This window comes from Crotalus tigris, unplaced genomic scaffold, assembly GCF_016545835.1.
Source record: "Crotalus tigris isolate CLP2741 ecotype Arizona unplaced genomic scaffold, ASM1654583v1 scf7180000017847.2079705, whole genome shotgun sequence".
Classification (NCBI taxonomy): domain Eukaryota; kingdom Metazoa; phylum Chordata; class Lepidosauria; order Squamata; family Viperidae; genus Crotalus; species Crotalus tigris.
Genome location: NW_024096670.1, coordinates 1,150,001 through 1,165,462, shown reverse-complemented (window position 1 = coordinate 1,165,462; position 15,462 = coordinate 1,150,001). Strand labels below are relative to the sequence as shown.

At 41.8% G+C, this 15,462-nt stretch overlaps 1 protein-coding gene across 8 annotated transcripts in view; it reads left to right on the top strand.

Moving 5' to 3' along the window:
- The window catches only part of LDB3 (LIM domain binding 3), a 127,120-nt gene that overhangs the window by 13,922 nt on the left and 97,736 nt on the right, over window positions 1-15,462 (top strand). For 4 of the 8 annotated variants that reach the window (XM_039343398.1, XM_039343395.1, XM_039343394.1 and 1 more), the window contains exon 1: window positions 933-1,218. In XM_039343398.1, coding sequence (XP_039199332.1) covers window positions 1,126-1,218 — 93 coding nt within the window. In that variant the 5' untranslated portion in view covers window positions 933-1,125. Of the gene's footprint in view, window positions 1-932; window positions 1,219-15,462 lie in introns of those variants that run through there. The other 4 variants (XM_039343393.1, XM_039343399.1, XM_039343397.1 and 1 more) reach the window with 4 other exon arrangements.

The window sequence follows — 15,462 nt, the reverse complement described above, 5'->3', positions numbered from 1 at the left end:
CTGGAGGCAGGTTGTTCCACTGGTTAATTGTTCTCACTGTCAGGAAGTTTCTGCTTAGTTCCAAGTTGCTTCTCTCTTTGATTAGTTTCCAGAAGAAGAGGAGGAGGAGGAGGAGGAGGATCAATAATCTCATTGCTATAGTGATATAATTTACTAATTCACGCTAGTTATGTTTTAAGCTGGCAACGTTTCTTCATTATTTCTTTAAAAAACTTAAGAAAAACTTACACCAAACCAATTGGCATAAAATTGTAACAATATTATCTATATCTATATCTATATCTATCTATCTATCTATCTATCTATCTATCTATCTATATTTGTTTTCTGAGGTTTTCACGGGTGTTTGTATGTAACCAAAGACTGACCTACCTACCTACACACACACACACACACACACGCACACACACACACACACATATATATAGTAAAAACAAATAAATATGAATACCAGGATAATATCAAACTAGGATTTGTTTAATAAAATGCTGAGCTTTCGTCGGCCAGCACTGCCGACATCATCAGAGCACAAAAACAAGTCAATGGGATATACTGTATGTATATATGTATATATACACTGTGTATGTGTGTATAAAATGGTCAAATGGGCAGCTTATCTATTGATATATGTAAAACTTGGGGAGAATTCCCTGGTGCACCCTGAGGGAATCAGGCGATGAACAAGACCAGAGTCTTACTCTGAAAGCTCCTTCCAACTCTTATTTTTAACTCGCCCTTAAAATAAGCTGCTCTTTTATCTTAGAAAAGTGGCATTCAGCCTGAACAAGGGAACCGAGGCGCTCAGAAAGGTTTGCTAAACTCCCGGGGCTCTATATTAGACCTCTGAGTCACGGAGGTTTCGCATAGCTGGTGTTGGGTTACTAGCCATGTATGGTCCCTTCGTCAAGGATATCAGTATCCGTATTATAAGTGCTATCTATTCTTAGATGACACTTCGGCTGGACTGACCAGGCGAGAGACGAAAAAGAGTGTTATTTTGTGCTTTCACAAAAGGGGAGGGAAAAAGAACACTCCTTTTTTTTTTCAAAACAAGGCATACCCACCTGTATTCCACCCCTCTGTTTCACAGAGCCCAGCATTTTCCTGCAGTGAAGGAGAGACAAAATGTCCTTCAGTGTCACTCTCAATGGATCTGGTCCGTGGGGCTTCCGTCTGCAGGGAGGGAAGGACTTCAACATGCCTTTGACCATCTCCAGGGTAAGAGAGAGATACTCAAATGGTTTTTTCTTCAGATTGTGGGAGGGGGGGTTCGGACATGGGGGTTTGCTGGAGGAAACCGGCCAGGGCAGACAGGGGTGATAAGATCCAGGACATTTGTGTGTGTGTGTGTGTGTGTGTTTTAAAAAAGGAAGAGCCTTGCAGAGTGAAAAGTACTGAAATGACAAGGAATGGGGGGGGGGTTTACATGCTGCTGCCATGTCTAATTCGTAGACAACAAGAATAGCTGAAGTATATGAGTTGTGACAGCGGGATTCGTCTTTGTGGCAACTGGTTGAACGTCACCCTGTTGCTTGTTCTCCCCAAAATGCCCCCAACAATTAAGCGGAGGAAAGGTTGATCAAGTGACTCAAATCGGTGTGAGTTTTGGTGGTCTGTGTATCACCTCTTCTCCTTCTCCCCCTCTCTCTCCCTCTCCCTCTCGTTCTTCAAACTTAATTTTATTTTAGGCCTTGCCTTATCTAGAATAAGAATGAAAGGAAACGCTTGTGAGGGGCAGAATGATCGTGATCACTCATATTTTTTTATTTTTTTATATTTATAAATCATACAGTATTTACCCAGCCAGCCATCTCACAATCAAGTGACTTTGTAGGGTGTATTTGCCCATATCTGCCCATGTTCGATCAATAGGCTCTCAACGTCCCTAAGGGCTAGTTTGCCTTCCATGAAATGAACTGGATCTTGGAAACTGTTTGTCTTAAATCTCAAATGATATGTTGTGTGATAATTAACGCACGCTGTTAGCCTTGACTCCTTTATTACTTTTCCATTTTGCCAGCTACTGTAGTTCATTTCTTTCTGGAATTGCTAAAAGGGAGATGTATGTTGCAAGGCCCTGAATAAGCGTGTGGTAAATATCAACCTCAAAACGTTGTCCCTACAACTCGCAGGTTTATTTTCTCCTTTTACGCTGTTGGGATTGGGACTTGGGATATGAGTGAGAAGTGAAAATAGATAACAGAGCACAGGAGAATCAGGGTGAAAAGAGCCGTGACTGTAAACATCAAGGTGTTAGAATGATAAGCTGAATGGCTGTGGAGATTCTCAGTCATCCAGATCATGGTTGTCCCAAAAGTGCCTTTTCAAAAGGCAACTGGACTTTGTTTTTCCTTGAAGATAAACAAAAGTGACAAGCTGAATTTCTAGACAAAGATGTGTGTGATGGGCAGTGTGCTTCAAACTTGTATCTGTCCTTCCTCTTCTATCCAGCTCTGAAGCCCTGGATAGCTTTCTTTCTCCTGCGCATTAGAGATCCAGAATAAAATTTTACCTCACACAGAAACATTTTTTGGGCGTCCTCTCCTCCACCTTTGGCATCTGGATCTGCCCAGCTGCATTCATTCTCAGTTTGTGTCTGTCAGCAACTCTTTTCTCAGTCCTTAGAGAAGGTTTAAATCACCGATAAAGAAGAATATTACGGTTGAAATGAGCTTGGTTGTTTTCTTGCAGGTGTTTCATTACTGAGCACTGATGTGTTATCTAGTTTGGGCAACGAAATGTCTGCAAGAAAGCAACCAAGTTCAGAGAACTCCAAGGATCCTTCCATTTTAAATCAGCTTTTGAGAGTGAACCAGGAAAGGGCTATCCAGGCAATCAGATGGTATATATATTCGTCATCTTCAGGCTGGTGTTTTCGGCTTCGTGCTCCTAGAAGCACGAAGTCGAAAACACCAGCCTGAAGATGACAAATGGGACTTCGTCAAAACATCGCCAAGACACTTCCAATTTTACACGGGAGAAAACCCAAATAACCAAAGACCTACATACAAACACCCACGGAAACCTCAGAAAATAATAATAATAATATAATAATATTCACTGTAATGCTGAGTCGGCATGTAGATGCACCCTTGAAATTGCTGTTTCCTTCAGATTTGGGGCCAATGTCAAAGGCAGCCTAGATATTATTGGATTACGGATCAACATCAAAACCAAAACTTTCCTATCTGTTATCTTTCCACTGTCTCAACATCTAAAAGTTGCTAAGACACTGGAAAGAGTGCAGAGAAGAGCCACAAGAGTGATTTGGGGACTGGAGGCCAAAACGTATGAAGAACAGTTGCAGGAATTGGGTATGTCTAGTCTCGTGAAAAGAAGGACTAGGGTAGACACGATAGCAGTGTTCCAGTATTTGAGGGGTTGCCACAAAGAAGAGGGGGTCAACCTATTCTTCAAAGCACCCAAAGGCAGAACAAGAAGTAACGGATGGAAACTTATCAAGAAGAGAAGCAAACTAGAACTAAGGAGAAATTTCCTAATGGTGAGAACAATTAACCAGTGGAACAGACGTTGCCTCCAGAAGTTGTGGATGCTCCATCACTGGAGGTTTTTAAGAAGAGACTGGACAGCCACTTGTCTGAAATAGTATAGGGTCTCCTGCTTAATTAGGGGGCTAGATTGAAAGACCTCCGAGGTACTTTACAACACTGTTATTCTATGTTCTGTACTTATAGGCCAGGGGTGTCAAACAGCCGGACACGTCATGAGGAAACCGCGCCCACTCCATTGCCAGCAATGGGGAAAAAGCTCCGATACATCGTGCGGCGTCACGTGACATTGCGAGTTTGACATGTCTGTTATAGGCTATAGGAGCAATCCAGGGAGAAGAAATGAGTCCAGCTTGGTTTAGATATCATTGCAATTATACTGCATCCAGACCAGGCTTCAAATCACTGCCTCCTTTGGACAATCCAGTCTTGATAAGCCTTAGCATGTCATCTGAAACCAAACCATGGGTCAAAAGTGCATCACGGCTCTACTTTTTACTCAAGTATTGTGGATGGATTACCTCCTTGAATTGCAGCTGGATTACTTAAAGTCAATTCTTCCTTCCAGCCTTCAGACAAGGAATCCCAAAACTAGATCTAGAACAGAGGTCCCCAACCTTTTGGGGCACCAGGGACCTGTTACGTGGAGAGAGGTTTTTCCGCAGACCGGAGGGGGTGTGGTTTTGTGTGCTGCCTGCATCCCGCGGATGGGGCTTTCCTTGTTTGTGCAGACCGGTTGCTGGCATGCTGAGGCCCAGTACTGGTCCACGGACTGGGGGTTGCGGATCCCTCATCTAGAATGAGGGCTAAATGAAACCGTTCCAGTTGTACTACATTTTCACCTTTTTGCAGGTGTGCATCACGCTGACATGGGCAAACGAAGGAGGCACAGCCTCCTATTCCTCCTTCTGACCCTCACTGGAGCACTATTTTGTGGTAAACTGCTAAGTGGTTAAGGCTAGAAACCAGGAGCCCTTGAGGTCTAGTCTGACCTTAGCTGGGTGAGCCTAGGCCAGTCACTCTATCTCAGCCCAGCTCACCTCACAGGGCTGTAGTAGTTGTGGGGGAAATAGTAGGAAGAAGGAGTATTAGATATGTTCGTGGCCAACAGTAGTTTATAAAAAATAATAAAGGCAGAATATAAAATAGGTGGATAGCTGGATGATAGATAGATAGATAGATAGATAGATAGATAGATAGATAGATAGATAGATAGATAGATAGATAGATAGATAGATAGGCAGGCAGGCAGACAGATAGACAGGTAGACAGATAGACAGACAGGTAGGCAGACAGACAAGTAGACAGGTAGGTAGACAGGTAGGTAGACAGGTAGACAAATAGACAGATGGGTAGGCAGGCAGACAGACAGATAGGCAGGCAGGCAGACAGACAGGCAGTTAGGCAGGCAGGCAGATAGACAGACAGACAGACAGACTGGTAAGACAGGTAGACAGATAGACAGACAGACAGATAGGCAGACAGACAGACAGGTAGACAGGTAGGTAGACAGGTAAACAGATAGACAGATAGGTAGACAGACAGACAGACACAGACAGAGAGACAGATAGGCAGACAGACAGGCAGGCAGGTAGGCAGATAGACAGACAGATAGATAGACAGGTAGACAAATGGACAGGCAGGCAGGCAGACAGACAGGCAGGCAGGCAGGCAGGCAGGCACCTATTCACAAAGATGCTTGTTTTGTCCGAGTTTTCACGAACGGGCCAACCCACCTATGAATAAGGGCTGGATTCTTCTGTTCTTCTGGAAGGCAACTACTTCTTTGAAAGAGATGACTGTCACATTTGATTCTAAATGGTCAAGTTATGAAAACCTATAGAAACCAACAAAGGACAAGAATGAAAAAATCTCATTTCCCCCTTTTTTTTCTTATTAAAAGCAAAACCGCTGATAGGTGTTGGTTGCTTTTAATCTCCCCAAACTGTGGAACAATGAAATAAGAAAAAAATAAATAAGCACTGCTGGAATGACTCCAGAGCTGAGTTTTTTCACTCAGGGTATTAACCTGGTTCCCTGCTAGTTTTGGAATCTGAACACGGTTTGCAAACATTAGCCAATCAATATGTAACCACCATCCACACATTTGGCCTCCACAGGTCAGAAATGTGCCATTGATCCATTTACCTTTAATCTTCTTATTTTCTTTTTTTCTAAAAAGCCAAGGTTTTAAGTTCAGAGGTGGAGAAAGGGATGAAACTTAATCTCAGAGAGCAATAAAATCTCTTCTCACTTTAAGTAGCATCGCATTTAAAACCCACTTCAGCCAGCTTTTGAAGGGCAAAGATTGAAACAGAATAGGAGAGAGAGTGAGAAAGAGAGAGAGAGGGAGGGAGAGAGGAAGGGAGGAGAGAGAGAGAGAGAGAGAGAGAGAGAGAGAGAGAGAGAGAGAGAGAGAGAGAGAGAGAATTTTCTGTCACCTATGATCCATTTTTATTCCCCTAATATTGAAAAGTACTAGTACTGAATTAATATATACTGTATAATGTAATCAGTGTAAGTTTTATTTAAAACCCAGCTTAGGGATGCTTCTCAAGTTTATTACAATTCAACAAATCATCCCAAGGATGCTTTTCCAAAAGGTAACTGGACTTGATTTTTTTTTTCCCCCCTGGAAAACGTTTTGCTTCACGTCCAAGAAACTTCTTCAGTTCTGACAAACTGAACAGAAGAACTGAAGAAGCTTCTTGGATGAGATGCGAAACGTCTTCCAGGAAAGAAAAGCAAGGAAGTCCAGTCACCTTTGGAAAAGCACCTTAGGGACAGCCATGACCTAGGCCAGGGGTAGGCAACCTTGGCTCTTTTAGGACTCGTGGACTTCAACTCCCAGAATTCCTGAGCCAGCCACGCTGAGGGGAAAGGGAGAGGTTGCCAAGCTGAGCCATGCTGGCTCAGAAATTCTGGGAGTTGAAGTCCGCAAGTCATAAAAGAGCCAAGGTTGCCTACCCCTATCCTAAGTCCTCCTGTTCTAAGCGGTGAGCCTTCTAGACCAAGGGTAGGCAACCTTGGCTCTTTTATGACTGGTGGACTTCAATTCCCAGAATTCCTCAGCCAGCATGGCTCAGCTTAGAAACCTCTCCCTTTCCTCTCAGCGTGGCTGGCTCAGGAATTCTGGGAGTTGAAGTCCACCAGTCATGAAGGGGCCATAGTTCCCCCATGCTGGCTCAGGAATTCTGGGAGTTGAAGTCCACGAGTCATAAAAGAACCAAGGTTGCCTACCCCTGACCCGGGTGACTGAGAATCTCCACAGACAAATTCAATAAACCATATTTCTGATAACCTAGTACACCGCAAGTTAAGAACAACGAGCTTTCTGGTTTTCTTCAAGAAGCCTGGAAGATCTTCTGAATTCTTCCCTGTAACTCCAGGTGATCACATCTGGGTTGAGTGTCAAGCAAGTCCAGTGCAGGAGCCCCTGTCAATCAAGAGGGTGACAGGTGAAGGCATAGCTGCCTGTTCCCATAGAACTGAACATCGGGCTTAGTGTCCTGTCATTTATCTAAAAATAAGTGGCCAGCAAAGGCTGCGAGGAAAGTTAGTAGCTGGATCAGTTTTTAAGGTCATGCTTCAGTTTCCTATGTCTGGAATTCTGGATTTTCTTATAGCCAGCAGGTGTGAAAAATAGTTTTGGTGCTCCCTTTTGTCCAGAGCTTTTCATACATGGCCCCAAACGCAGAGTTCATCTCCCACCCCACCTTTTTTAAAATTAAATTTGGTAACAAGATCGTTCTCCAGCCTGGTATTTGTTTCTAAATTCCTGCTTTGTTGCAATTATTTAGCAAGAACGTTGGGGAAAAAAGGGCGAACATGAACATCAGGCTGGCCTACAAGGGTTTTCCTTCCAGCCTTTTCAGAGTTTGCAGTGGTTTAACATATTTGTAGTTGGGTTGTAAGCTGCTCAGGTGGGGTTTTCGAAGATCCGTTGGATGAGAAGGTGATTCCCAGATGAGTTTTGCCCTTAGTAGTAAGTCATCACAATGGTTCAATCTTTAAAATTAACCACTTGTAAGCAAGGAACCATTTCATATATAATCTTTATCATTCCGCCGAGCTTAAATTTGCTGTTATGCATGAACAGATCTTCTGCTTATCTAGAAGTTGACTTCTTGATGCTCCAGTTGACATTGGAAAGACTTTTCAGTTATTATAAACCTTATCTGAGGATCAGGAAACTCCTGACCCTTCTCAAAGACATCTCACAGAATTCAGAACTTACTGTTTCCCCTCGGGCATCAATGGGCACTGGGGATTTACCCCCCCCCCCAGCTGGGCGACTAGTGAGATATATGTCCCAGGGCTGACGTTATTTTTCTTTCCTTTTCCAAACACTGAAGGAAGTTTCCTTCTTTCTCTGAAAAAGACAATATCAACTCACTCTGATATTGTTGCAAAAAAAACCAAAAAAAACAAGAGGGTTATCCTAGAATCCTGGGCCTACAAGGAAACTTGCAGGTCTTCTAGCTCACCCCCCCCCCCCCGGGCAAATCAGGAATCCTTATGTTGGTTATATGCTGACCTAATCACTATCTATCCCAAGAGATTTGTATCTTTATAGCAGCATCTGTGCCTGTATTATGTTCCTCGGTCTTTTTCCAGATGAGCTCAAGCTTGGATAATCCGTACAACTTGGATTATATTTATTTTATCCTTACAATACATCTAGAGTAGGGCAAGTGACACGTTATCCCGTCCTGAATTCAAAGCAGGAGAAAACGCTGGGTATTTCAACTGTTGTTACATTCATGATCCAGTTCTTCTGGATCCCCATTGCCCAGTCACACACAATTATTTACAAAGCAGCTTCAGACAGACTCAGAAAAAAAAAGAAGCCCTTTGCCCTTGCAACGTACTGTTTTTCCTAACTAGACATCTGGGGAGCTGACCCCAGACCTCCAAGTGCAGATCGCGCTTAGAGTGACAGCCTTTAAATGCCCGTAGAGAGGGATGCAAATGCCAGCTCATCGGCCCACCTAAATTAACATGCAAAGCCCTCGGTGATATTTGATCTAGCACAAATTGTACTGTTCTCTCTCAGGCTAAGAGGTCTGAAGAACTAGGGAAAATTATGTTGGACTGAGGAAGCATTTGCTGTGACTTCACACCAGAGTAAAGGCCTGACAACTTGATCCTCTTGTTATGCTCCCGCTACGGTTCTTGCTGTGTGTCTCCCAAGGGCCCTGACTTTTATGAGAATAAAGTGAAATATTGGCCTTTTTAACAGCAGTGCTGAATGACGAGGGAAAGGATTTCCAAAAAAGTTATAGAAAGGAAAGAGTTTCAATTTAGGTGGATACAATTGTTTCTGAAAAAGTCCTGGATATGTCTGATCTATTTAGCTTACAAGATTGAAAATAGGCTATTTATTACCTCTGGTAATAAATAAATATATTTATTAAGACAGACAGACAGATAGACATGTTTTGATTCCCAAATATATACAATAAATATATTCATTAACTATTGTGTTAAGTAAATAAATATATTTACTTAGTTTTTTACGTAATAAAATGGTTTGGACATTCTCGCTGGGGGTGAGATACTTTATCTTCTGGGGCAGAAGATTAGGAAGCTGGTCTTTCTTCAACTGCAGCTGTGCCTTACTTTAGCCAAATCCTTCTCAGATGGCTGCCTGCAGCCATTGACCAACTCCCCTCCAGCCATTGACCAATGCCTGGAACTGGTTCATCTTCCTCTGAGCTGACATTTGGAGAGGTATCTGGGGAAGTGCCTCAGGCAGTCATCACAATAGATAGATAATTAGGTATAAGATAGATAGATAGATAGATAGATAGATAGATAGATAGATAGATAGATAGATAGATAGATAGACAGACAGACAGACAGACAGACAGACAGACATGTTTTGGTTCCCAAAATTTCTGTGGCTAGGTGAGACATTTGTTAAGTGATTTTTTGCCCCATTTTACAAATTTTCTTTTATGTGTGTGTGTGTGTATATATATATACACACACACACACACACACACACACACATACATACATATATATGGGTCTTTGGTTATTTGGGTTTTCTCCCATGTAAAATTGGAAGTGTCTTGGTGATGTTTTGACGAAGTCCCATTCGTCATCTTCAGGCTGGTGTTTTCGGCTTCGTGCTTCTACACACTTCCAATTTTACGTGGGAGAAAACCCGAATAACCAAAGACCTACATACAAATACCCACAAAAACCTCAGAAAACATATATATATATATATATATATATATATATATATATATATATATATATATATATATATATAATAAAATGAGCACCAGGGTAGTTAAAACTATAAAAGTTTAATTAAAAACGCCAGAGCGCAATCTACTCAATTAAGTCCGGTGACGAGATCGAAGAGCCGAGCGCAGACCTTAACTGATCTATAAAGTGACTTCCTCACTTCCTAGCGTTCTAAGCCCTGATGATGCCGGCAGATGACGGCGAAAGCTTGGCGTTTTTAATTAAACTTTTATAGTTTTAATTACCCTGGTGCTCATTTTATTTTAAATATGGATATACCCAGGGTTCACAATATATATATATATATATATATATATATATATATATATATATGTGTGTGTGTGTGTGTGTGTGTGTGTGTGTGTGTGTTTGAATTTTTAAATTTATGTATGTTACATAAATTTAACTTTTTTAAATTCATTTTTCCCTGCATACAATAGTAATTATTCAACCAACATGTTGTCTTAGTTTACATGCTAATACATATTTAATTCCTAATCCTTTCTTCTTGGTAAAATAAATCCCAAGTTTGATAATAGTCCGTTTCTTCTTTTTCTTTCAGTCTCATACTCAGTCTGTCCATCTCTGTGCATTCTAGTATTTTTTTAATTAATTCTTCATCTAATGGTATTCCTTCATTTTTCCGCTGTTGCGCCATGCAAAGTCAAGTGTAAGCTTTATTTCTTAGTCTTTTCTGGCATTATACCTAATAGAAAAAGTTCAGGTTTAAAATCAGCATGTTCTCCTAACATCTGTTCTAGCCAAGTATTTATCATTTTCCAATTGCTCTTTGCTTTATCACACGTCCACCAAACAGGATAATACGTGCCTGACTTATGTTTCCATTTCCAACATCGATCTGACATATTTTTGAATCTTTTTGCTAATCTTGCTGGTGGCAAGTGCCGTCTATAAAACATTTTGTATAACATTTTACAAACTTTCTTGTTAAGCATATCCCTGAAGCTGTTAAGTTAGTAACGTGGCTGCTAAGTCAAATCTGGCTTCCTCATTGGCTTTGCTTGTCAGAAGGTCACCAAAAGGTGTTTTCACATGACCCCGGGACACTTGGGCAACCATCGTAAATGTGAGTCAATGGCCAAGCATCTGAATTTGTATCACGTGACCCTGGGGGATGCTTGCCACGGTCGTAAGTGTGAAAAATGGTCACGGCGCTTTTTTTCACTGCCATGGCAACTTCAAGAGGCCACGGAATGCATTGTCATGAGGACTGTCTGTACAATATGCAGAATGGCACCCTCCAATTTTTATAAATCCCAGGAAAGGCTGTAGCTACTGTAAGCTTCTGCAGAAAGCTGCTAATTTGGCATTCTGGTGTTCTTTGAAGCACCTTTTAGAGATTGAATCTCCAGCCCCAGTCAGCCCTAAACAGGATTATGCGGTAAAAGTATATATAACTGAACTATTTGACTGATAAATTATCCATTGCAAGCTTACCAGTGAGACTGGTGCTCTGCCTATAGGCCAGTGATGGCGAACCTTTTAGAGACCGAGTGCCCAAACTGCAACCCAAAATCCACTTATGCATCGTCGAGTGCCGGGTGGGTGTGGCCCATTGGGTGGGTGTGGCCCATTGGGTGGGCGTGGCTGTGATGGTAACGGCAGACTGGGTGGGACTAAAAAGTTCAATCAATCAATTCCAACTTTGCGAGACCTTTTTTTTTTCCCGTGAGAAGTTGAAATTGATTGATTGAACCTTTTTTTTTTTTGCACACGGCGGCAGAGGCCTAAAGCGAAAAGGTTTTATAAAACCCAGCTGAAGGCCTAGGACTGGGGCAATGGCGCGCGTGCCCACAGAGAGGGTTCTGAGTGCCATCTCTGGCACCCGTGCCATAGGTTCGCCACCACTGCTGTAGGTTTTTCAATTTATTCAGTCTTTCTCACCCAAACACACACTTGATGAATGACTAAATCAGTGGTTCTCAACCTGTGGGTCGGGACCCCATTTGGGGTCAAACGACCATTTCACGGGGGTCGCCAAACAATGCAGTCCGCCATTTTTTCCCCCTTTTCCTTAGCTGTGCTACTCCCTTTTATTCTATTGGCTTTTGAAAGCCAATAGAATAGACTCTCTTGAATAGAGTCTAATTCTATTGGCTTTCAAAAGCCAATAGGAATTGTCCAGGCTGTCTCTGTCCTGCTGAGCCCACCAAAAGTCCCATTCTGCAAACAGTGCTGCACCAGTTCAGTAGTCCTCGACTTACGACCGGTTGAGTAGTCCTCGACTTACGATCGGTTGGGGGCTGCGGCATTAAAAAGGTTGAGAACCACTGGACTAAATAGAAAAAGCTACAGGCAATCCGCTGGGTTTTTTTTTAAGTTGGTATAAGGCTGAAAAGGCCATTGAATTGAAATGTTTCTAACAGCACCTACCCAGATACAGCTGGCATTTACAAGAAGAAAGCCTTAAAAGTTAATGCTGTTGAATGAGTCTTCAAACTTTAGGCGAGAAAAGTCTCAAGGCTTAGAAGCCTAAGGTGTGAAATGGCCCTCAGAAAGCACAAAGAGAAGAAATTCTGTTCTAAAGGACCAGGAGAGCCTAAAACTCAAAGGCACCAGATATATTGCGGTTGTAAATTCCTACTCTTGGGTTCCCAAGCTAGCAAGCACTTACACAAATCCTGATGAGATGCTGGCAGATTTTTTTTTTTTTTCTGATTGGTGCATGACTCAGCCTTCAGGACACAGCATCCAAAATAATCTGTGTCCAAATTTGTGTAGAGGGATGCAATTTGATTCTTGGATGTCATCCAGAGGCACTGATTTGGGAAAGGGCAGCTGACAAATTTGGACTCGACCCTGCTTTTCATAATGAGGGGTCATTGTCAACTTTCCTTCCATGGTAGATGGGAAAATGGTGTAGGGTTTCCTGCCTGAGCAGGGGGTTGGACTAGATGACCTCCAAGGTCCCTTCCAACTTTACTATTATTATTATTATTATTATTGATCATTGCACAGTCAGCCAGATGTTCAGACTGGATTTGGCATTTTGTCTACCTATCGAGTCCTTACCCAGGACCTGGGATAGGCAGAGGTGGATGTTTGATGGTATTACAGGTATCATCGCAGGATGGAAGCAGTTCCTAGTAAGGCCACCTTTTGCAATGGACTAATAGTGAATTTGTCAATGCCGAGGATGATGTTCAAGTGGTGCTCCAGTTGTTTTGGAATTGCACCCAAGGAGCCTATGACTATTGGTACTACCCTTGCTTGCTTTTGCCACAGTCTTTCTATTTCTGTTTGTAGGTCGTTGTATTTTGTTATCTTCTCCAGTTCTTTCTCATCTATTCTGCTGTCTCCAGGCACTGCCACGTCCACTATCCAGACTTTTTTGTCTTTCTTATCGACAATTATTATTATTATTATTATTAAAATAGCAATTGTTTCCAATTCATTCACTGATATCAATCTTTCTTGATTGCTGAACTCAAGATAGCGCTACTTGTTTTTATTTAAAGGCAATTGGCTCAAGAATTCTCATGCCCATGGCTCTCTAGTGCTCAGCCAACACAGCTTTCAACGGCTTAATCTGGGCCACATGGAACTATAGGAAATAACTTCTTTAAACTGGCTTTAGGTTTAGTGGCAGTTTCGGTCACCACGATATGAAAAGGATGTTGAGACTCTGGAAAGAGAGGAGAGAAGAGCAACAAAGATGACTGGGGGACTGATGGTTAAAGCGTATGAAGAACGGTTATAGGACTAATGAGGAGAAGGATTAGGGGTGACATGGTAGCAGTCTTCCAATACCTAAGGATCTGGCACAAAACAGAGGGGGTCAACCTATTCTCCAAAGCACCTGGAGCAAGACAAGAAATCATGGGTGGAAGCTTACCAAACTATGCTGCATAAGTATAGCATAGGTGGTACCTTGCTCAATAGTAGTAACTGTGAAAGGGATCTCGGAGTCCTCGTAGACAAACACTTAAATATGAGCCAGCCATGTGCTGCAGCTGCCAAAAAGGCCAACACAGTGCTAGGCTGCATTAACAGAGGGATAGAATCAAGATCACGTGAAGTATTAATACCACTTTACAATGCCTTGGTAAGGCCACACTTGGAATACTGCATCCAGTTTTGGTCACCACGATGTAAAAAAGATGTTGAGACTCTAGAAAGAGTACAGAGAAGAGCAACAAAGATGATTAGGGGACTGGAGGCTAAAACATATAAGGAACGGTTGCTAGAATTGGGTATGTCTAGTTTAACGAAGAGAAGGACAAGGGGGGACATGATAGCAGTATTCCAATATCTCAGGGGCTGCCATAAAGAAGAGGAAGTCAAGCTATTTTCCAAAGCGCCTGAAGGCAGGACAAGAAGCAACGGATGGAAACTAATCAAGGAGAGAAGCAACCTAGAACTAAGGAGAAACATCCCGACAGTGAGAACAATTAACCAGTGGAACAGCCTGCCTCCAGAAGCAGTAAATGCTCCAACACTGGAAGTTTTTAAGAAGAGACTGGACAGCCATTTGTCCGAAATGGTGTAGGGTTTCCTGCCTGAGCAGGGGGTTGGACTAGATGACCTCCAAGGTCCCTTCCAACTTTACTACTATTACTATTACTAACCTAGAATTAAGGAGAAATCTCATGACAGAGAACAATTAATCCATGGAACGGCTTGCCTTCAGAGGTTGTGAATGCTCCATCACTTGAAGTTCTTAGGAAATTAGAGAGACATTTGTTTGAAATGGGGTAGGGCAGGGGTTGGGCAAGAAGACCTTCAACTCTGTTATTCCGTGTTCTCTATTCTATTCCATATTCTGTACATTTTACCTGCCCGGCATCACTTGCGTATAGATAATCCTGAAATTAATTAGGACCAGAATTTTCATTGCTAAGCAGGTTGATTGTCGAATGACTTGATTTTCTTTTTTTTTTTTTTGCCATGTTAAGGGCAGATATAAAGTGTAATAGAGGAACAGGCAGAGCTGGGAGATACATCTCTGAACAGTAAGACTTCTTGAAAACAAAGATGGAGAGAATTACAGACCATTGAAAGAGTTGAGTTTTTAAGGCAAAGAAAAAGATCAGAGATGTGTAAGGGAAGTTTTTGATTAACATTTAATTTCTTAGGAAAGAAATGTGGAGCAAGGAATCCTCTCCCTTCAAGTTCCATTCATAATGGCACTTTGTTCCAGTTTGATTAACACAATCTGTTCTAATTATAGCAGCTATAGCAGATCCTTACTGTTAGAATATTGATAAAAATCCTACTCAGAAGCTCAGACTTACAATTTTTTTTACTAGTACACTATCGCAATAGGACTTCATATATATCCAAGAATGATTAACTGACATGATACCTCTATTCTAAGAACAGCATTGATTAGAAGAGATAATAGCCGCAATCAAACTAGGAAGCCAAAATATCTTAACATTTTGAAATATGCAGATAAGGCCATTTTGGTAGCTGAAAATAGAGACAGGCAGCTCATGATGAAAGTTGAATTGGAAAGTTAAAAATCCACTTTTATGTATTAAGAAGGTAAAGGTAATGCCAACTAGTGTGCTTAATGTAGAGTTGACAATGAAGTAGTCAAATAAAATATAATTTCGTTTTTATGGACTCCAGAAAGAATAAAGATGGACTGTTCTGGAGAACTAAAAAGAAGAACGCTCTGGAGAAGTGAAAATTAAAATGTTGAGGAAGAAAGCAATGGCAAACCTAG